The sequence below is a fragment of the Rutilus rutilus genome (genome assembly GCF_951802725.1).
Source record: "Rutilus rutilus genome assembly, chromosome: 25".
NCBI lineage: Eukaryota > Metazoa > Chordata > Actinopteri > Cypriniformes > Leuciscidae > Rutilus > Rutilus rutilus.
In genome coordinates this window covers 8,883,564-8,907,444 of record NC_140229.1, presented here as the reverse complement: position 1 = coordinate 8,907,444, position 23,881 = coordinate 8,883,564, and the positions used below count along the sequence as shown (strand labels likewise).

General features: G+C 41.9%; 1 protein-coding gene across 1 annotated transcript in view; it reads left to right on the top strand.

The window, feature by feature from the left end:
* Nucleotides 1-5,532: 5,532 nt before the first annotated feature.
* Nucleotides 5,533-23,881, top strand: part of LOC311284774 (dnaJ homolog subfamily B member 13-like) — a gene marked incomplete at its 5' end in the record, with an annotated part of 30,205 nt that continues 11,856 nt past the window's right edge. Inside the window, 12 exons of the mRNA XM_084399986.1 lie at nt 5,533-5,600; nt 5,749-5,852; nt 7,468-7,629; nt 7,781-7,938; nt 8,015-8,128; nt 8,220-8,333; nt 8,585-8,661; nt 8,773-8,884; nt 9,254-9,275; nt 9,632-9,789; nt 9,866-9,979; nt 10,093-10,206. Coding sequence (XP_084256112.1) covers nt 5,533-5,600; nt 5,749-5,852; nt 7,468-7,629; nt 7,781-7,938; nt 8,015-8,128; nt 8,220-8,333; nt 8,585-8,661; nt 8,773-8,884; nt 9,254-9,275; nt 9,632-9,789; nt 9,866-9,979; nt 10,093-10,206 — 1,317 coding nt within the window. The remainder of the gene's footprint in view (nt 5,601-5,748; nt 5,853-7,467; nt 7,630-7,780; nt 7,939-8,014; nt 8,129-8,219; nt 8,334-8,584; nt 8,662-8,772; nt 8,885-9,253; nt 9,276-9,631; nt 9,790-9,865; nt 9,980-10,092; nt 10,207-23,881) is intronic.

Here is a 23,881-nt window from a genome sequence, read left to right as displayed (position 1 = left end):
AAAAGGAGAAGGAGAACATCAGGGATGAAGTCATGTGAACAAACATATCCTGAAGGGAAGGGCAAATTCTCCTTTGCTATAGACTCAGTTCACAGATTGGGGAAAAAGCAAAGTGAAATTGGCAACAAGTCTGTCCCTCGTGCTGTAATCGTGCAATTTACCTCACGCATTATCAGGGATGCTATATGGAAGGCAGCGAAGTCTTCGGCTTATCTAAAGGACAATGGGATGCGGTTTATGGAAGACCTTACTCCACTGGACAGAGAAAGACGGAAGAAGTTGTGGCCTATGGTCATAGACAGTAAAAGAAATGGACACAGCGACCCCATTGGAACTCAATTGAGACAAGTGAAGCCCATTTTTAGCGATTTCTAAGCACTTCCTTTCCTGACGCGCAGACTCAAACCGAGCAAAGCGTTACACGGACCACGTGAGCAACCCGTCTGTCTTCTAGTAGCTGTGCCAAGAGAAATCTGAATCATTCCCTTCCGAATCTTGCAGAGACGGAGAGTGTGAGTAGGAGCTGTCCATGAGCTGGAGCAGGAGCAACTTTTGCTAGGTATTCTGATTAATTATATTGTCATTTTGCCTCCACGTCCCCCCGATTGCCCGCGAGCTTCTCCTCCCGTCCATACGGTAATCTCTCTACTGTGCGACAGAGAGTCGCGTGGTTATGACGCAATCGTTAGCCTACTTTTACAAAAACTGCTTCTACGGGGCCATAACATAAGCTACAAGGTAATGGAGCATTTTATACATTGTCGTGTTTCTTTAGAAATAAATAATGGACAAATGGAGTCTTTAAACGCCTCAGATGTAAAGTTATTCGCTGTCAAAGTGACGCCAAAATGAATGGGAGTCAATGGGATGCTAACTGCAGGTGAAGTTCTGCTACAAGATGGCGGCACGCGGCCGACTTCAACTTCCGGTCGACTTCCTTCCCCCCTGCCTATGGTAGAAGAAGCACGCGCAGCTGGAAAAGCTGCCTACTACGTTGGTGCACGCGCCTTCATTAATGGTACTGAGATCCGTTTGCCTGCATCTGCTGAAAAATAAATTTAAAAAAGAAGACTCAGACTTTCTTTTACGATCATAACTCCCTTTAGCGGACCAGTTTATCGTCGACGAACTTTACAATCTTTATCGAAGTTTTCGATTACCAGCTACCATCACATCTACGGATGATGCGTCTGTATTATTACGGCTTGTATTTTTGTTAACATATGTTACTTTCTTTCGGCAACCAGTTGTCATGTCTTGACGGAAGGACTTTCTCTCAGTATGTTCAGCTGAGCTACGTTTCTCAGGTTTATATTTACTACTTGTTGTGCTCTTTTTGCACTTGCTTTAACTTTCTTTGTTCATTATTTCTATTTCTGTTATCTCTCTAAATGCCAGGGGTTTGAGAGATTCTGTGAAGCGTAAAGCTCTTTTTCTTTTTGGGAAAAAATACAATACCGACTTCTGTTTCTTTCAAGAGTCTCACTCAACTGTTAATGACTGTAACTTCTGGAAATCACAGTGGGGAAAAGATGCATGGTTTTCTCATGGATCTGAACGTTCTGCAGGTGTTTTAACACTAAAGAATAAGTTTGCTGGTGATGTTCTACATTATTACTGTGACCCTTGCGGGCATTTTTATTTTTTTTGGTTCTTTACACTAATAACATTTTCATCTTTTTGATTAGCGTGTATGGTTACAACTCTTCAAATGAAAACAGGGCTCTTTTTGAGGTGATTGAAAACAAAATTGCCTTATGGCTAAACAAATATCCATCTGGTATAATTTGTATTGGAGGAGACTTTAACATTGCTCCAGATAATATGCTAGATCGTATGCCACCAAAGAACACTCCATGTAACTTGTTATTAAAAATAACTTAATAACTTAATAGATATCTGGAGACAAAAATATCCAAATAAAAAAACATATACTTGGTGTAATACTGATTTCTCCAGGCAATCAAGAATAGATTTTTGGCTTACGTCTAGGAATGTTGACTTACTCTGTTGATATAATTCCAACCCCTCTTACTGACCACAAAGCAATTTTTCTCAATATGCAGATATCCACTTATTATTGTCCTGCAAAATCATCTTATTGGAAACTCAATAATTCTTTACTGAAAATCGAATACTTTACAGAAAAATTATATTGCTCTAATTGGGAACTTTTTAAATTTGAGGCTTCAAAATATTTAAGGCATGTTGGCAGTCATCTTGCTAAAGTTAATAAAGAACAGGAAGATATAATTTGGAATTACCTCACTCCTAAACAAAGGGTCTAATAACTTTTCAGATATAGATAAAACAAATATGGCAGAATTACAAAGCAAACTAGACAACATCTATAAAAAAAAAGGCTGAAGGAGCCTTTATAAGGTCTAGGAAAAGATGGCTGGAGGAAGGTGAACAGAATACCTCCTACTTCTTTAGATTAGAAAAGAATCATGCTACGTTAAATACTATTCATCAATTAAAAATTAATGATAAAATATCCAAGGACCCTAAAGAGATTTCAGAGTATTGCTCCACCTTCTACTGTAATCTATATGCGTCACAATATGATGCTAAAGCCTCAAATGACTTCTTAAATTCAGTGGAAGTGAATAAAAATTTTTTTTTTTAGATAAGGCTGTGTGTGACCAACCTATTAGTTTAGAACAGTGGTTCTCAATTCCAGTCCTCGGGACCCCTTGCTCTGCACATTTTGTATGTCTCTCTTATCTGACACACTCAGTTCAGTTCATGGAGTCTCTCCTAATGAGCTGATGATCTGGTTCAGGTGTGTTAAATAAGGGAGACATACAAAATGTGCAGAGCAGCGGGTCACGAGGACTGGAATTGAGAACCACTGGTTTAGAAGAAATAACCAATTCAATTCATAGCTTAAAAAATAATAAGTCTCCTGGAACTGATGGTCTAACCTCAGAATTGTATACGTTATTTGCTGAGCAACTAGCCCCTTTTCTTCTTTCAGTTTTTTGTGAAAGCTTGTCTAAGTCCAGCCTCCCATCTACCATGACTCAGGGGTTAATTACCCTTATTCCTAAGCCTAAAAAAGATTTGACTATAATTGATAATTGGCGGCCAATTAGTGTTTTGAATAATGATTATAAATTAATTGCCTCTATATTTGCTAAAAGAATCAAGTATGTATTAGAATATATTATAGATGAAACTCAGTCAGGTTTTATGAAAAACAGGCACATTTCGAATAATGTAAGGTTGGTTTTAGATACATTAGATTATTCATATTTGATTGATGAAAATAGTTTTATTTTATTTTTAGATTTTCGCAAAGCTTTTGACACTGTGGAGCATCTTTTTTTATTTTCTTCTTTAAAGATTTTTGGGTTTGGTGAGTTTTTTTGTGCAGCTGTTGAAACCCTGTATAATAATGCAAATTGCTCAATCAAACTCAAACATGGAACTACGTCTAGATTTGATTTAAACAGAGGTATTAGACAGGGTTGTCCTATTTCTCCGTATCTTTTCCTGCTTGTAACTCAGTTATTATCTATGCATGTTAAAAAAAGTATTCTTAAAGGTATCTCAATTGCAAATAGAGATATTATTATAAGCCAGTTAGCCGATGATACAACCCTTTTTTTTTTTAAAAATAGTGATAAAATTCCAATTGCAATTAATGTTATAAATAAGTTTTCTTATGCCTCTGGTCTCTATCTCAATGTCAGTAAGTGTGAGCTAATGGCTGTTAAAGACTGTGATTTAACAGGTATTAGTAACATTCCTGTCAAGGAGAGTGTTACATACTTGGGTATCATTATTGTTAAAGACCAGCTGAAAAGATGTTCTTTGAATTTTAACCCCATAATAGATAAAACCAAAAAATGTTTTTACTTCTGGCTTCAAAGAGATCTCTCCTTAAAGGGAAGAGTTCTCCTTACGAAGGCTGAAGGTATAGCCCGACTAACATATGCCTCCTTATCTTTGTATCTTGATAACCTTACTAGTAAAAATATTGATAAAATGCTATTTGATTTCTTATGGAAAAATCGAACACACTATGTAAAAAATACTGTAATTATGAACACATATGAGAATGGTGGCCTTATTTTTTTAGATTTCACCACAATGAACCACTTTAAGATTAATTGGATTAAGCATCACTTAAAAAACCCACTTCTGTCTGGAATTTTATCTCTCACTATGCTTTTTCAAATATTGGTGGTCTTAGTTTTGTTTTGTTGTGTAATTATAATATAGATAGAATTCCAGCTAAGTTATCTGCTTTCCACAAACAAATGCTCCTATCTTGGTCATTAATATATAAGCACAATTTTTCTCCGCATCGCTGTTTCATCTGGAATGACAGAAACATTCTTTATAAACACAAATCTCTTTTTTTAAAGAACTGGTTTGACAACGATATTAAATTGGTTAGTCAGTTTATAATAAAGAAGGAACACTCTTCTCTTATGATGAATTCCTTTCTTATTATAATATACCAGTCACTCAAAAAGAATTTGCAATGGTTTTTGGTTCAATCCCTTCTGGTACACAAGTGCTATTTAGAGGTATTGATAAAGACCCATTCGTACTCTTTTCCAAAGAGAAATTGTTACTGTGCCTTATACTGTATCTTGTCTCACTGGGCCTCCTTATTAAATGGAAAATTGATTTGCTGGAGGAAAGTGTGGTTGTTGTTACCACAAAAATATCATCTTAGAAATAAGATTAAAGACGTTTCTTATAAACTTATTCACAGATTTTATCCAGCAAGTCATTACTTACAAAAATTTAAAAAAGGAATAAATGTAAATTGTACTTTTTGTAATGAATATGAGGAAACTGCCTTGCACTTATTTTGACACTGTGCATACTCAGTTACACTATGGGGTAAGGTCCAAAAGTTTATTAGGGAGAATATTCAGTGTTTAAAACATTTTTCACTCTTATGGGAAAATGTACTTTTTGGCTTAACTGACTATCCTGACCAAAAAGAACAATACTTTTACTTAATTAATTTACTTATTCTGGTGACCAAATTTCATATTCATAAGTGTAAATTTAGCAATAAAAAAAACAATTTTATGGTTTTGTTAACTGAAATATGTATTTATATTGACAGTGTCAGAGACTCTGTGATTAAGAAAGCTGTAAGAACTTTGAAAATTTGTACATTTGTAAATTGATTTTATATAAGCGTGTATAATACTTTCCTCCCCCTGGCAATTGTTTTGTTTGTTGTAATTTGTATTTCCATCTTTTTTCTGTTCCTTTTTTTTTTTTTACTATTTTGCTTCTTGATAACATTGTTGTATGTTATAGTTCTTCGAATAATAAAAAAGAAAAAGAAAAATCTGAAATCGCCCCGCATTCGTGCGTCATCATAATCACGTGACTGAAACCCAGCTGTTCCATTCTCTGTTTCCATAACAACCTCCTTTGACAACAGTAAACTAATATTCATTCAATACTGACTAAATCCCGGTTTGCATTTTTTGATACGTTTAAAGTGTAAATATTAGAAACATACATTAGGAAAGTTATATGAAGAGTTTGGCGATGGACAGAGACTATTACGCTATTTTGGAAATAAACCGCAACGCCACTGATGCTGACATAAAGAAGGCGTAAGTTACGTTTTGTTTCATTTCTAAGTAGTTTTGTAAATATATATAAATTAAATTAAAAGCAGATAAACTAGTCAACAATGTGGTTTACGTTCATTATGAGGAATCATTTACTAGCAGCAGATTGTTTTTATTCCGGTATAATCAGGTATCGGTGGCTCGCGCTGAAGCATCATCCGCGCAGCAGCAGCCACGCGCGCTCCGCCGAACTCTTCACATTGCTCGCGGAGGCGTTTGACGTGCTGAGCGACCGTGAGTTCACTATACAAACTCATATACATCCACAAAATACAATGAAAATACAAAAAAAAAGTTTTTCTCCAAAACACGTTGGCCACAATTATTGGCACCCCTAGAATTTTTTACGAGTAAAATATCTCTGAAGTATATTCCCATTAATATTTACCTTTTTTAGTACACCAGGGTGACTAGGAACATAAAACTGTCCAGCTATGACTTCGTGTTTCACAGGAGTTTAAATATGAGGAAACACAAAGGCCAAATCCCCTTAATCATCCATCACAATGAGTAAAACCACAGAATTTAGTTCTGATGCGTAGCAAAAGATTGTTGAACTTCACAAAATAGAAAGTGGCTGTAAGACAATAGCTAAAGAATTGAAAATCCCAATTTTGACCATCAGGGCAATAATTAAGAAGTTCCAATCAACTAAAGATGTTACAAATCTGCCAGGAAGAGGACGTGTGTCTATACTGTCTTAATGCACGGCGAGGATGAAAGTTTGAGTGGCCAAAGACTCTTCAAGGATCACAGATGGAGAATTGCAGAGATTAGTTGAGTCTTGGGGTCAGAAAGCCAAAAAAAAAAAAAAAAAAACCTACATCCCCACATCTCCACTCCTCCAGAAACAAATTTAATTGTCAGACATGACTGGAACTTCAAACGGCACAGGGTTCTGTGGTCAGATGAGACTAAAAAAATAGCTTTTTGGCAGCAAACACACTAGATGGGTTTGGTGAACACAAGGATAAAAAGTACCCCATGTGTACAATTTAATATACTGTTGGATCTTTAATGTTGTGGGCATATTTTTCTGCTGGAGGTCCTGGACTTCTTGTTCAGATACATGGCATCGTGGATTCTATCAAATATCAACAGATAAAAAATCAAAACCTGACGCCTTCTGCTAGAAATCTTATAATGGGCCGTGGTTGGATCTTCCATCAGGACAACGATCCAAAACAAACATCAAAATCAACACAAAAATTTGTTGCGGAGCACAAAATGAAGCTTCTGCCATGACCGTCCCAGTCCCCTGACCTGATGAGTGGGCTGAACTGAAGAGAAGAAGCACAAACATGGATCTGGGAATCTGAAGGATCTGGAGAGCTTCTGTATGGAGGAATGGTCTCTGATCTCTTGTCAGGTGTTCTCCAAACTCATCAGGCATTATAGGAGAAGACTCAGAGCTGGTATCTTGTCAAAAGGAGATTGCAAAAAGTATTTAATAAAAGGGTGCCAATAATTGTGGCCAACGTGTTTTGGAGAAAAACATTTATTTCATAATGTGATTTCCCCCCCCACATTCAATTCTTTTACTTAAATGAAAGGTTAGAATTTTGCAAATTTTTTGAATGAAATATCAAAAGGATAAAGATGCAGATTTATTTTTTACAGCCAGTTTTGATCATATTTACCAGGGGTGCCATTAATTGTGGAGGGCACTGTATAAAAAAAAAACCGTTCATACAACGTTAAGCTTTGGCTCCCAAAGTGATGTACACTATTTCATATTACTATGCTCCTGCCACTGTTTTGTGTAAGGAAACCAGCACATAGTACACAGTTCAGGCCTCAATTTGTTGTTTCCTGGTAAGTTGGTGATGGCTTTTCTCATGCAATGCAGCTCGTAAAAAGGCCACTTATGATAAGTTTGGAGAGGAGGGTTTAAAAGGAGGAATCCCATCTGAGCTGGGAGTGAATGGCGCCTGGTCATTAGGATATGTCTACCATGGAAATGCAGATGAAACATTCCAAAAGTTTTTCGGAGGAGATAATCCTTTTGCAGGTAATTTTTATAGTATGATTTTATTTATTTTTTTGTATGATTTTAATTGACATTTTAAAAGACAAGCTGGTTCAATCAATGTTCATAATGCCATGGTGTTTTGAAGAACCCAAGCTCTGATTAGTAATATCTGCTAACTCATTCTCCATAGATTTCTTCACTGGTAACGGCAGTGAGGTCAACACAGCTTTTCAGAGCTTGCGTGGGAAAAAAGAAAAGTTACAGGATCCACCAATAGAGAGAGACCTTCATCTTGCATTGGAGGACCTTTATTATGGATGCACTAAAAAAATTAAGATAACCCGTAGGGTAAGTTCTTCAGACAAGGTTAAAGATAAAATGGACATATGGACTCATGAGAAATTAATTCCATAAATTGATACAGGTCATGAATGAAGATGGACACACATCCAGCATGAGAGACAAAATTTTAACCTTCACTGTAAAAGCAGGATGGAACGAAGGGACACAGATCACGTTTCCAAAAGAGGGAGACCAGGCATGACAGAACACATTTTTATCACAATTTTGTTTTGTCGTGGTTGTAAATAGATCTTGGTCATAACAGAATTTAATCTTTTTCTCCACAGGGACCAAACAACATCCCAGCAGATATTGTGTTGACCATACGCCAAAAGCATCACCCACGCTTTGTCCGCCAAAATGATGATTTGTACTACACAGCAAATATTTCACTTGAGAATGTGAGAAACATTTGTTTTAGCATATTTCAGCATATTTAAATATACATGTTTTCACACTCTAATAGATCATGACCAGAGAGGCGTTTCATATTTTCCGTCTAGTTTTCATGCTGAATATGTGATGGGGTCTCAATTGGACCAACATGTTAAAAATGAATAGTTTCACTCTAAATGTAAAATTTTTAAATTGAATTGTCAGTTTAAGTTTCATAAATCTAACTTTATGTCTTTGAATATATGTAACTCTACAGGCTTTGACTGGTTTCTCAGTAGAAGTTGAGACACTAGATGACAGGCTTCTCAACATCCCCATTAATGACATTGTGCAGTGAGTAAAACATTTATCTTTTTTAACAAGCACATTTATATGTTACTCAGCAGAACTTCTGAACAAAGTTCATATTTAAGACAGTTTCGTTTTAATTTCTTTGCACTACAGCCCTCAGTACATCAACGTTGTGACCGGGGAGGGAATGCCTCTAGCCAACAACCCATCCAAGAGAGGCGACCTGATCATTCACTTCGTTACACATTTTCCAGAGAAGCTCTCGGCTAAAGAGAAACAGCTTCTTAAATGAGCCCTTTCATCAAGACTAATCCAGACTTCTTAAAGTAGCATGTCTCAACTTTTGGAGAAGTGGTAACAAAATTTAGACGTACATTTTCAGAGTGGAGTTGAACTCAATTTTTGAATAGAATAGATGAATATGAGTATATGACATGAAAAGATATAATGGATAATTTAGATTCATAAATTGATTGATAAATGGAAAATATTTTTGAAAAGAGTAATCATAGACCATAAAAATAGTCATAAGCATTCTTTTTTTTATTACACACCAGTGTTCAAATATAATTGTTAACTGATAGTAATCAAATGGTTTTTTTGTTGTCTAACCAGGTGTTTTGCTGACTAACAGACAGTATCAATGCCCACACATGGTATCAGAAGATACAGACATCTTCTTCCAAAAGCATCGGTAAGACCTAGTTTTGTACATCATCAGAATAAAAAGTTTTCACTGCCAGTTAATAGAATATGCTAAATTATTTTCATTCAGCCAAAGAAGGAGGACAAAATTCAGGCAAAGCAGATCAAAGCAGTGACAGCCACAGTTTGGCGTTTTCACTCTCTGTGCCTCTGGTTCTTCATTTATTTATTTATTTATTTATTTATTTTTTAATGATTTTAATTGACATTTTAAAAGACAAGCTGGTTCAATCAATGTTCATAATGCCATGGTGTTTTGAAGAACCCAAGCTCTGATTAGTAATATCTGCTAACTCATTCTCCATAGATTTCTACATTGGTAATGGCAGTGAGGTCAACACAGCATTTCAGAGCTTGCGTGGGCAAAAAGAAAAGTTACAGGATCCACCAATAGAGAGAGACCTTCATCTTGCATTAGAGGACCTTTATTATGGATGCACTAAAAAAATTAAGATATCCCGTAGGGTAAGTTCTGCAGACAAGGGTAAAGATAAAATGGACATATGGACTCATGAGAAATTAATTCCATAAATTGATACAGGTCATGAATGAGGATGGACACACATCCAGCATAAGAGACAAAATTTTAACCTTCACTGTAAAAGCAGGATGGAACGAAGGGACACGGATCACATTTCCAAAAGAGGGAGACCAGGCATGACAGAACACATTTTTATCACAATTGTGATCACATTTTTTATCACATATGTTTTGTCATGGTTGTAAATAGATCTTGGTCATAACAGAATTTAATCTTTTTCTCCACAGGGACCAAACAACATCCCAGCAGATATTGTGTTCATCATACGCCAAAAGCATCACCCACGCTTTGTCCGCCAAAATGATGATTTGTACTACACAGCAAATATTTCACTTGAGAAGGTGAGAAACATTTGTTTTAGCATATTTCAGCAGATTTAAATATATACATGTTCTCTTACGAAAGTACCCTCGTAGCTACGTCGTGGCCTGCCAAGATGGGTGTGGCCTTAGCCTATAAATACTCATCGCTCAGGTTGCACTATGATTTCGTCTTCTTTCAGCGAGTGACTACACTTCGCTGGATCTCTGAGAGAAGAAGCTGCGTCGTCGAAAGGCACTTTCAGCAGGACGAGCTCGAGTTCTGAGGACGCCGGCTGGATATTCGCCGCCTTCCCTTGCCGTACCTGCTGCGCCATCCGGCGCTTATATCCTTTCACTGCTCCGTGTGTGTTCGCTGCTGCGACACACACGTTTTCTCTCCTTGCAGGCTCGACAGGCTTTGTTTTCCACCGAGTCCGCCTCAAAAACGTGGCGTTGATTCTAATGCCTCGTTCCAAGTGCACCCTGTGTGCATCGTGAGCTCGCGGCCAGCTTTCTTACGTACAGAAAGCGAACCCGCCCCTCGCGCCCTCCCGTACATATGGCAGGGCTCGAGCATTATGAACGTTTTTTAAACATATGAGCCCACGCCGGTGCTACCCCGCTAGACTCGCATGACGCTTTCTTATATGCTCTTATATATCAAGCTCTCCTTCCATTAAAACCGAAATACCTCTAGTTTTGTTTTCTTCCAGTTGCGCTCCATTTTTCTGGCTGCTCTCTTAAGGGCCTGAGTGTGCTCGTTGTACCACGGCGTTGGACTATTTTCTTTAATCTTCAAGCGCAGATAAGCTCAAGCTCACAGATATCATTTCTTTCAAGAAAGGAACACAGTTGTGAGGATACTGCTTTTTCTAATATCTTTGACAGAAAAGGTAGATTCGAGATCGGCCTGTAATTGACTAATTCTGTAGGATCAAGTTGCGTTTTTTTAACAAGCAGTTTAATCATAGCCAGCTTAAAGTTTTTTGGTACGTATACTAGAGACAAAGACGAATGAATGATATTAAGAAGAGGATCTATGACCTCTGGGATCTAGTGCTTTGTAAGTAATCAGCAATATTTAAAAATGTATGCGATGTTTAATAGGGAGCCAATGCAGTGTTGACAGAACCGGGCTAATATGGTCATACTTCCTGGTTCTGGTAAGAACTCGAGCTGCTGCGTTTTGAACTAGCTGTAGTTTGTTTATTAAGCGTGCAGGGCAACCACCCAGTAGAGCATTACAATAATCTAGCCTTGAGGTCATGAACGCATGAACTAATTGTTCTGCATTTGTCATTTAGAGCATATGGCGTAATTTAGATATATTTTTAAGATGGAAGAATGCGGTTTTACATATACTAGACACGTGACTTTCAAATGAAAGATTGGTATCAAAGAGCACACCCAGGTTCCTAACCGATGACGAAGACTTGACAGAGCAGCCATCAAGTGTTAGACAGTATTCTAGGTTCCCTATCGTCCGGTCACTACGACGTACGTCGTGGTGAACGACGAATAGGAATCTCGCTAGAGAGGCCAATCTATTTCGAGTGAAACTAAAACAAGCCAATACACATTGGTGTGCAATCATTTGCATTAGCTGCGCAGCCTCGCAGCGCGGGTATTTAACGAGCAGCTGGTGCGATTGCACTTCAGCTTTTTGCTTCGGAGCCAAGCACTTCGATGCGTTCTAAAGAGAGTGACTTTCAAAGACAAGCCTTTTTTGGACCTCTCCTTCCCGGTGCGGGCGTTACAGCACGGCAGCGCGAGCAGTCTTCTTTTCTCTCTCTCTTCTTTTTCTCTGTCTTTTTTGTTTTGATTTACATACTGAGCAAACCCCCTAGGAGCCCTCACCCCTCTCACGCTCCGCAGCCAGTTGAGCCCCCATTGGCGGCTAAGGGATACACGCGTATCCCGCCAGTGGAACGGGCCGTTGCTATGCAACTGTGCCCTAACTCCACTTGGCGTGGAGAACCGTGTCTTCCTTCCCGGGCCTGTAAGTACTCGACGGATTTAACCGTCAAGGCTTACAAGGCCTGTGGGGAAGCTGCCTCTGCCATGCACGCCATGGCGTTGCTGCAGGTCCATCAGGCCAAGGCACTGAAGGACCTGCACGAGTGTGGTCACGATCCCCAAGTTCTTCAGGAACTTCGCATCGCAACGGACCTCGCGCTTTGTGCGACGAAGGTGACCGCGCGGTCTGTGGGTCGTGTGATGTCCACCTTGGTGGTCCAGGAACGCCATCTCTGGCTGTGTCTGGCCGACATGAGGGAGGCCGACAAGCTCCGGTTCCTTAACTCCCCGTGTCCCAGACCGGCCTCTTCGGCGACGCGGTCGAGAACTTCGCCCAGCAGTTCTCGGCTGTACAAAAGCAGACTGTGGCCATCAGACATATCCTGCCGCGGCGGCCAGCTGCTGCCCCCACCCCACCGCCTGCGGCCCCTCAGTCTGCTCATCGCCGAGGGCGGCCTCCTGCGTCTGCCCCTGCTCCCGCGCCGCAGCAGCAGCCTCCATCTAAACGGCGCCGTAGAGCCAGTCGCAGGCAGGCCGCCCCGCCCGTCCAGGACCCCGCTAAGAAGGGCGGCAAAGCCAGGAACAAGCGGCCCTAGGACAGGCGACCCAGAGATGGCAGGGACTGCTCTCCAGGAGACGATGACCGCATCGCTCCATCCCCCGGAAGAGGGCCGGGTGGAAAATCCTTGTTTTCCTTTTGTTTTTGTTCCGCTGCTGGCCTCAAAACCAGCGGTACCCAAATTTTCAATAAAAGAGCAATTTCTTTCGTCTCTGGGTCCGAAGAGGGCCCGGAGAGCAGTGGGGGGAGAGAATCCTCCCCACTCTCATCTGCCTCTTCTATTGCCAGCAGGCAGCAGTGTGCAGTTCAAGAACGCAACCAAGCCGCCTCCTGCACCTCCGGCCTCGTGGAACCAGGTAAGTGTTGCACAGCACACTCAGACTCCGCTACGGGCCACCTCCCAGAGAGAGCCTCCCGAGATGAGCCCCTGTGTTCCACCTCGCTGCCCCACTCCGGGTACCCCTACGGTCCCTTTGGTCCCGCTTGTACGGTCTCTGCGAGCCTGGCTAGCGCTCCCCAGTCCGTCTCGCTGGCTCATTCGGACCATCAGGCTCGGCTATGCGATTCAGTTCACCCGGTGTCCCCCCAAGTTTCGGGCCATCCACTCCACTACAGTGAGAGCAGCCGATGCCCATGTCTTGCGCGCGGAGATCGCAGTCCTACTGGCGAAGGACGCGATAGAGCCAGTCCCTCCAGCCGATATGAGGTCAGGGCACTACAGTCCCTACTTCATTGTACCCAAGAAAGGTGGTGGGTTACGACCGATCTTGGACCTGCGAGTTTTGAATCGGAGCCTTCACAAGCTACCGTTCAAAATGCTCACGCAGAAACGCATTTTCGAATGCATCCGTCCCCAAGATTGGTTTGCAGCGATCGACCTGAAGGACGTGTACTTTCATGTCTCGATTCTTCCTCGACACAGGCCGTTTCTGCGCTTTGCGTTCGAGGGTCTTGCGTTCGAGGCCCTTCGGGCTGGCCCTGTCTCCCCGTGTCTTCACGAAAGTCACGGAGGGGGCCCTTGTTCCCATGAGAGAACAGGGCGTTCGCATTCTCAACTATCTCGACGACTGGCTCATACTAGCACACTCTCTAGATCAGTTATGCGAACACAGGGACCTCGTGCTCAGGCACCTCAGCCAGCTGGGCCTTCAGGTCAACTGGGAGAAGAGCAAACTCGCCCCTGTGCAGAGGATCTCTTTTCTCGGTATGGAGTTGGATTCGGTCGCACAGACAGCACGCCTCACAGAGCAACGCGCTCAGTCAGTGCTGAACTGCTTGAACACGTTCAAAGGCAGGACGGCGGTCCCACTGAAATTCTTTCAGAGGCTCCTGGGGCATATGGCAGCGGCAGCAGCGGTAACTCCGCTCGGGCTGCTCCATATGAGACCTCTTCAGCACTGGCTTCACGGCCGAGTCCCAAGATGGGCATGGCATCGCGGCACTCACCGGGTGACAATCACACCGGCGTGCCGCCAGACCTTCAGCCCGTGGTCAGACCCCTCGTTCCTTCGGGCAGGAGTCCCCTTGGAACAGGTGTCCAGGCACGCTGTGGTATTCACAGATGCCTCTGCCACCGGCTGGGGTGCCACGTACAACGGGCATGCAGTGTCAGGGGTGTGGACGGGCCCCCAACTGCACTGGCACATCAACTGTCTCGATGTACGCAACAGTCACAGTGTTGTCCGTACGGACCAGCACGTCTCTGCCCTGTAGCGGCCTTTTTAGGCGGCTCAGAGCGAGACGTACTGCTAGCAAACTCGAGGCAGTTGATGTGCCAGTGCAGTTGGGGGCCCGTCCACACCCCTGACACTGCATGCCCGTTGTATGTGGCACCCCAGCCGGTGAATACCACAGCATGCCTGGACACCTGTTCCAAGGGGACTCCTGCCCGAAGGAACGAGGGGTCTGACCACGGGCTGAAGGTCTGGCGGCACACCGGTGTGATTGTCACCCGGTGAGTGCCGTGATGCCACGCCCATCTCGGGACTCGGCCGTGAAGCCAGTGCTGAAGAGGTCTCATATGGAGCAGCCCGAGCGGAGTTACCGCTGCTGCCGCTGCCATATGACCCAGGAGCCTCTGAAAGAATTTCAGTGGGACCGCCGTCCTGCCTTTGAACGTGTTCAAGCAGTTCAGCACTGACTGAGCGCGTTGCTCTGTGAGGCGCGCTGTCTGTGCGACCGAATCCAACTCCATACCGAGAAAAGAGATCCTCTGCACGGGGGCGAGTTTGCTCTACTCCCAGTTGACCTGAAGGCCCAGCTGGCTGAGGTGCCTGAGCACGAGGTCCCTGTGTTCGCATAACTGATCTCGAGAGTGTGCTAGTATGAGCCAGTCGTCGAGATAGTTGAGAATGCGAACGCCCTGTTCTCTCATGGGAACAAGGGCCCCCTCCGTGACTTTCGTGAAGACACGGGGAGACAGGGCCAGCCCGAAGGGCAGGACCTTGTACTGATATGCTCGACCCTCGAACGCAAAGCGCAGAAACGGCCTGTGTCGAGGAAGAATCGAGACATGAAAGTACACGTCCTTCAGGTCGATCGCTGCAAACCAATCTTGGGGACGGATGCATTCGAAAATGCGTTTCTGCGTGAGCATTTTGAACGGTAGCTTGTGAAGGCTCCGATTCAAAACTCGCAGGTCCAAGATCGGTCATAACCCACCACCTTTCTTGGGTACAATGAAGTAGGGACTGTAGTGCCCTGACCTCATATCGGCTGGAGGGACCGGCTCTATCGCGTCCTTCGCCAGTAGGACTGCGATCTCCGCGCGCAAAACATGGGCATCGGCTGCTCTCACTGTAGTGGAGTGGATGGCCCAAAACTTGTGGGGACACCGGGCAAACTGAATCGCATAGCCGAGCCTGATGGTCCGAATGAGCCAGCGAGACGGACTGGGGAGCGCTAGCCAGGCTCGCAGAGACCGTACAAGCGGGACCAAAGGGACCGTAGGCGTACCCGGAGTGGGGCAGTGAGGTGGAACACAGGGGCTCGGCTCGGGAGGCTCTCTCTGGGAGGCGGCCCGTAGCGGAGTCTGAGTGTGCTGTGCAACACTTACCTGGTTCCACGAGGCCGGAGGTGCAGGAGACGGCTTGGTTGCGTTCTTGAACTGCACACTGCTGCCTGCTGGCGATAGAAGAGGCGGATGAGAGTGGGGAGGATTCTCTCCCCCCACTGCTCTCCGGGCCCTCGTTGGACCTAGAGACGGAAGAAACTGCTCTATTATTGAAAATTTGGGTACCACTGGTTTTGAGGCCAGCGGCGGAACAAAAACAAAACAGCTGGCCGCCGCGGCAGGATATGTCTGATTTCCTCAGTCTGCTTTTGTACAGCCGAGAACTGCTGGGCAAAGTTCTCAGCCGCGTCGGCGAAGAGGCCGGTCTGGGACACTTTGCTGCTGATTGCACTGGCCTCGATCAAGAGGGTAGGGGACCTGCAAGCATTTTCGGTCGATGAATCGTGCCTAGAGTTCGGGCCGGGTGACAACCATGTTGTTCTGAGAGCCCGGCCCGGCTATGTTCCTACCACTCCCTTTAGAGATCAGGTAGTGAACCTGCAAGCGCTGCCCCTGGAGGAGGCAGACCCAGCCCTGGCTTTGCTCTGTCCCGTTCACGCTCTGCGTATGTACGTGGACAGAACTCAAAGCGTCAGGACCTCAGACCAGCTCTTTGTCTGTTACGGAGGCCAGCAGAAGGGAAAGGCTGTCTCTAAGCAGAGGATGGCCCACTGGATAGTGGATGCCATCGCCTTGGCTTACCAAGCTCAAGGCGTGCCCTGCCCGCTCAGGTTGCATGCACACTCCACGAGAGGCGTTGCATCCTCCTGGGCGCTGGCACGTGGCTCCTCGCTAACATATATCTGTAGAGCTGCGGGCTGGGCGACACCTAACACGTTCGCTAGATTCTATAGCCTACGTGTAGAGCCTGTGTCCTCCCGTGTTCTCGCCCTAAACGGGTAGAAGCACTGTGAGTACCGGTTCTAACGGCTTGCTGCACCCTACTGTGCACCCTTATTGCTCCAGAGTCAAAACCTGTTGAGTCCTCCAAACACCCTCGGCCCGGACACGGCCCGGAACTTGTGATCGATGAGACATCTCTTCATTTACTGCTACAAACTGATAACGGTCAGATAAGTATGATTTAAACCGTGCTAGTGCAATTCCACTAATGCCAACATAATGTTCGAGTCTATTTAAAAGAATGTTGTGGTCAATAGTGTCAAATGCAGCACTTAGATCAAGTAGCACTAATAGAGAGATACAGCCACGATCGGATGATAGGAGCAAATCATTTGTGACTCTAACGAGAGCTGTCTCGGTACTATGGTACAGTCTAAATCCAGACTGGAAATCCTCACAGATATCATTTCTTTCAAGAAAGGAACACAGTTGTGAAGATACTGCTTTTTCTAATGTCTTTGACAGAAAAGGTAGATTCGAGATCAGCCTGTAATTGACTAATTCTGTAGGATCAAGTTGCGGTTTTTTAACAAGCGGTTTAATCATAGCCAGCTTAAAGTTTTTTGGTACATAGCCTAGAGACAAAAACAAATTAATGATATTAAGAAGAGGATCTATGACCTCTGGGATCTAGTGCTTTGTAAGTAATCAGCAATATTTAAAAATGTATGCGATGTTTAAAAGGGAGCCAATGCAGTGTTGACAGAACCGGGCTAATATGGTCATACTTCCTGGTTCTGGTAAGAACTCGAGCTGCTGCGTTTTAAACTAGCTGTGGTTTGTTTATTAAGCATGCAGGGCAACCGCCCAGTAGAGCATTACAATAATCTAGCCTTGAGGTCATGAACGCATGAACTAATTGTTCTGCATTTGTCATTGAGAGCATATGGCGTAATTTAGATATATTTTTACGATGGAAGAATGCGGTTTTACATATACTAGACACGTGACTTTCAAATGAAAGATTGGTATCAAAGAGCACACCCAGGTTCCTAACCGATGACGAAGACTTGACAGAGCAGCCATCAAGTGTTAGACAGTATTCTAGGTTATTACGTGTAGAAGTTTTTTGTCCAATAATTAGAATCTCTGTTTTTTTCAGAATTTAGTAGTAGGAAATTACAAGTCATCCAGTTTTTTATATCAGCTATGCATTCCGTTAATTTTGTGAATTGGTAAGTTTCGTTGGGTTTTGAAGAAATATACAGCTGAGTATCGTCAGCATAACAGTGAAAGCTAATTCCATGTTTCCTAATGATACCTCCTAATGGTAGCATGTACAGAGTGAACAGCAACGGTCCTAGTACTGAACCTTTTGGTACGCCATACTAAACTTGTGATCGATGAGACATCTTTTCATTTACTGCTACAAACTGATAACAGTCATATAAGTATGATTTAAACCGTGCTAGTGCAATTCCACTAATGCCAACATAATGTTCGAGTCTATTTAAAAGAATGTTGTGGTCAATAGTGTCAAATGCAGCACTTAGATCAAGTAGCACTAATAGAGAGATACAGCCACGATCGGATGATAGGAGCAAATCATTTGTGACTCTAACGAGAGCTGTCTCGGTACTATGGTACAGTCTAAATCCAGACTGGAAATCCTCACGGATATCATTTCTTTCAAGAAAGGAAAACAGTTGTGAAGATACTGCTTTTTCTAATATCTTTGACAGAAAAGGTAGATTCGAGATCAGCCTGTAATTGACTAATTCTGTAGGATCAAGTTGCGTTTTTTTAACAAGCGGTTTAATCATAGCCAGCTTAAAGTTTTTTGGTACATATCCTATAGACAAAGACGAATTAATGATATTAAGAAGAGGATCTATGACCTCTGGGATCTAGTGCTTTGTAAGTAATCAGCAATATTTAAAAATGTATGCGATGTTTAATAGGGAGCCAATGCAGTGTTGACAGAACCGGGCTAATATGGTCATACTTCCTGGTTCTGGTAAGAACTCGAGCTGCTGCGTTTTGAACTAGCTGTAGTTTGTTTATTAAGCATGCAGGGCAACCACCCAGTAGAGCATTACAATAATCTAGCCTTGAGGTCATGAACGCATGAACTAATTGTTCTGCATTTGTCATTGAGAGCATATGGCGTAATTTAGATATATTTTTAAGATGGAAGAATGCGGTTTTACATATACTAGACACGTGACTTTCAAATGAAAGATTGGTATCAAAGAGCACACCCAGGTTCCTAACCGATGACGAAGACTTGACAGAGCAGCCATCAAGTGTTAGACAGTATTCTAGGTTATTACGTGTAGAAGTTTTTTGTCCAATAATTAGAATCTCTGTTTTTTTCAGAATTTAGTAGTAGGAAATTACAAGTCATCCAGTTTTTTATATCAGCTATGCATTCCGTTAATTTTGTGAATTGGTAAGTTTCGTTGGTTTTTGAAGAAATATACAGCTGAGTATTGTCGGCATAACAGTGAAAGCTAATTCCATGTTTCCTAATGATACCTCCTAATGGTAGCATGTACAGAGTGAACAGCAATGGTCCTAGTACTGAGCCTTTTGGTACGCCATACTGAACTTGTGATCGATGAGACATCTCTTCATTTACTGCTACAAACTGATAACGGTCAGATAAGTATGATTTAAACCGTGCTAGTGCAATTCCACTAATGCCAACATAATGTTTGAGTCTATTTAAAAGAATGTTGTGGTCAATAGTGTCAAATGCAGCACTTAGATCAAGTAGCACTAATAGAGAGATACAGCCACGATCGGATGATAGGAGCAAATCATTTGTGACTCTAACGAGAGCTGTCTCGGTACTATGGTACAGTCTAAATCCAGACTGGAAATCCTCACGGATATCATTTCTTTCAAGAAAGGAACACAGTTGTGAGGATACTGCTTTTTCTAATATCTTTGACAGAAAAGGTAGATTCGAGATCAGCCTGTAATTGACTAATTCTGTAGGATCAAGTTGCGGTTTTTTAACAAGCGGTTTAATCATAGCCAGCTTAAAGTTTTTTGGTACATATCCTATAGACAAAGACGAATTAATGATATTAAGAAGAGGATCTATTACCTCTGGGATCTAGTGCTTTGTAAGTAATCAGCAATATTTAAAAATGTATGCGATGTTTAATAGGGAGCCAATGCAGTGTTGACAGAACCGGGCTAATATGGTCATACTTCCTGGTTCTGGTAAGAACTCGAGCTGCTGCGTTTTGAACTAGCTGTAGTTTGTTTATTAAGCATGCAGGGCAACCACCCAGTAGAGCATTACAATAATCTAGCCTTGAGGTCATGAACGCATGAACTAATTGTTCTGCATTTGTCATTGAGGGCATATGGCATAATTTAGATATATTCTTAAGATGGAAGAATGCGGTTTTACATATACTAGACACGTGACTTTCAAATGAAAGATTGGTATCAAAGAGCACACCCAGGTTCCTAACCGATGACGAAGACTTGACAGAGCAGCCATCAAGTGTTAGACAGTATTCTAGGTTATTACGTGTAGAAGTTTTTTGTCCAATAATTAGAATCTCTGTTTTTTTCAGAATTTAGTAGTAGGAAATTACAAGTCATCCAGTTTTTTATATCAGCTATGCATTCCGTTAATTTTGTGAATTGGTAAGTTTCGTTGGGTTTTGAAGAAATATACAGCTGAGTATCGTCGGCATAACAGTGAAAGCTAATTCCATGTTTCCTAATGATACCTCCTAATGGTAGCATGTACAGAGTGAACAGCAACGGTCCTAGTACTGAGCCTTTTGGTACGCCATACTGAACTTGTGATCGATGAGACATCTCTTCATTTACTGCTACAAGCTGATAACGGTCAGATAAGTATGATTTAAACCGTGCTAGTGCAATTCCACTAATGCCAACATAATGTTCGAGTCTATTTAAAAGAATGTTGTGGTCAATAGTGTCAAATGCAGCACTTAGATCAAGTAGCACTAATAGAGAGATACAGCCACGATCGGATGATAGGAGCAAATCATTTGTGACTCTAACGAGAGCTGTCTCGGCACTATGGTACAGTCTAAATCCAGACTGGAAATCCTCACAGATATCATTTCTTTCAAGAAAGGAACACAGTTGTGAGGATACTGCTTTTTCTAATGTCTTTGGCAGAAAAGGTAGATTCGAGATCAGCCTGTAATTGACTAATTCTGTAGGATCAAGTTGCGGTTTTTTAACAAGCGGTTTAATCATAGCCAGCTTAAAGTTTTTTGGTACGTATCCTAGAGACAAAGACGAATTAATGATATTAAGAAGAGGATCTATGACCTCTGGGATCTAGTGCTTTGTAAGTAATCAGCAATATTTAAAAATGTATGCGATGTTTAATAGGGAGCCAATGCAGTGTTGACAGAACCGGGCTAATATGGTCATACTTCCTGGTTCTGGTAAGAACTCGAGCTGCTGCGTTTTGAACTAGCTGTAGTTTGTTTATTAAGCATGCAGGGCAACCGCCCAGTAGAGCATTACAATCATCTAGCCTTGAGGTCATGAACGCATGAACTAATTGTTCTGCATTTGTCATTGAGAGCGTATGGCGTAATTTAGATATATTTTTAAGATGGAAGAATGCGGTTTTACATATACTAGACACGTGACTTTCAAATGAAAGATTGGTATCAAAGAGCACACCCAGGTTCCTAACCGATGACGAAGACTTGACAGAGCAGCCATCAAGTGTTAGACAGTATTCTAGGTTATTACGTGTAGAAGTTTTTTGTCCAATAATTAGAATCTCTGTTTTTTTCAGAATTTAGTAGTAGGAAATTACAAGTCATCCAGTTTTTTATATCAGCTATGCATTCCGTTAATTTTGTGAATTGGTAAGTTTCGTTGGTTTTTGAAGAAATATACAGCTGAGTATTGTCGGCATAACAGTGAAAGCTAATTCCATGTTTCCTAATGATACCTCCTAATGGTAGCATGTACAGAGTGAACAGCAACGGTCCTAGTACTGAACCTTTTGGTACGCCATACTAAACTTGTGATCGATGAGACATCTTTTCATTTACTGCTACAAACTGATAACAGTCATATAAGTATGATTTAAACCGTGCTAGTGCAATTCCACTAATGCCAACATAATGTTCGAGTCTATTTAAAAGAATGTTGTGGTCAATAGTGTCAAATGCAGCACTTAGATCAAGTAGCACTAATAGAGAGATACAGCCACGATCGGATGATAGGAGCAAATCATTTGTGACTCTAACGAGAGCTGTCTCGGTACTATGGTACAGTCTAAATCCAGACTGGAAATCCTCACGGATATCATTTCTTTCAAGAAAGGAACACAGTTGTGAAGATACTGCTTTTTCTAATATCTTTGACAGAAAAGGTAGATTCGAGATCAGCCTGTAATTGACTAATTCTGTAGGATCAAGTTGCGTTTTTTTAACAAGCGGTTTAATCATAGCCAGCTTAAAGTTTTTTGGTACATATCCTATAGACAAAGACGAATTAATGATATTAAGAAGAGGATCTATGACCTCTGGGATCTAGTGCTTTGTAAGTAATCAGCAATATTTAAAAATGTATGCGATGTTTAATAGGGAGCCAATGCAGTGTTGACAGAACCGGGCTAATATGGTCATACTTCCTGGTTCTGGTAAGAACTCGAGCTGCTGCGTTTTGAACTAGCTGTAGTTTGTTTATTAAGCATGCAGGGCAACCACCCAGTAGAGCATTACAATAATCTAGCCTTGAGGTCATGAACGCATGAACTAATTGTTCTGCATTTGTCATTGAGAGCATATGGCGTAATTTAGATATATTTTTAAGATGGAAGAATGCGGTTTTACATATACTAGACACGTGACTTTCAAATGAAAGATTGGTATCAAAGAGCACACCCAGGTTCCTAACCGATGACGAAGACTTGACAGAGCAGCCATCAAGTGTTAGACAGTATTCTAGGTTATTACGTGTAGAAGTTTTTTGTCCAATAATTAGAATCTCTGTTTTTTTCAGAATTTAGTAGTAGGAAATTACAAGTCATCCAGTTTTTTATATCAGCTATGCATTCCGTTAATTTTGTGAATTGGTAAGTTTCGTTGGTTTTTGAAGAAATATACAGCTGAGTATTGTCGGCATAACAGTGAAAGCTAATTCCATGTTTCCTAATGATACCTCCTAATGGTAGCATGTACAGAGTGAACAGCAATGGTCCTAGTACTGAGCCTTTTGGTACGCCATACTGAACTTGTGATCGATGAGACATCTCTTCATTTACTGCTACAAACTGATAACGGTCAGATAAGTATGATTTAAACCGTGCTAGTGCAATTCCACTAATGCCAACATAATGTTCGAGTCTATTTAAAAGAATGTTGTGGTCAATAGTGTCAAATGCAGCACTTAGATCAAGTAGCACTAATAGAGAGATACAGCCACGATCGGATGATAGGAGCAAATCATTTGTGACTCTAACGAGAGCTGTCTCGGTACTATGGTACAGTCTAAATCCAGACTGGAAATCCTCACGGATATCATTTCTTTCAAGAAAGGAACACAGTTGTGAGGATACTGCTTTTTCTAATATCTTTGACAGAAAAGGTAGATTCGAGATCAGCCTGTAATTGACTAATTCTGTAGGATCAAGTTGCGGTTTTTTAACAAGCGGTTTAATCATAGCCAGCTTAAAGTTTTTTGGTACGTATCCTAGAGACAAAGACGAATTAATGATATTAAGAAGAGGATCTATGACCTCTGGGATCTAGTGCTTTGTAAGTAATCAGCAATATTTAAAAATGTATGCGATGTTTAATAGGGAGCCAATGCAGTGTTGACAGAACCGGGCTAATATGGTCATACTTCCTGGTTCTGGTAAGAACTCGAGCTGCTGCGTTTTGAACTAGCTGTAGTTTGTTTATTAAGCATGCAGGGCAACCACCCAGTAGAGCATTACAATCATCTAGCCTTGAGGTCATGAACGCATGAACTAATTGTTCTGCATTTGTCATTGAGAGCGTATGGCGTAATTTAGATATATTTTTAAGATGGAAGAATGCGGTTTTACATATACTAGACACGTGACTTTCAAATGAAAGATTGGTATCAAAGAGCACACCCAGGTTCCTAACCGATGACGAAGACTTGACAGAGCAGCCATCAAGTGTTAGACAGTATTCTAGGTTATTACGTGTAGAAGTTTTTTGTCCAATAATTAGAATCTCTGTTTTTTT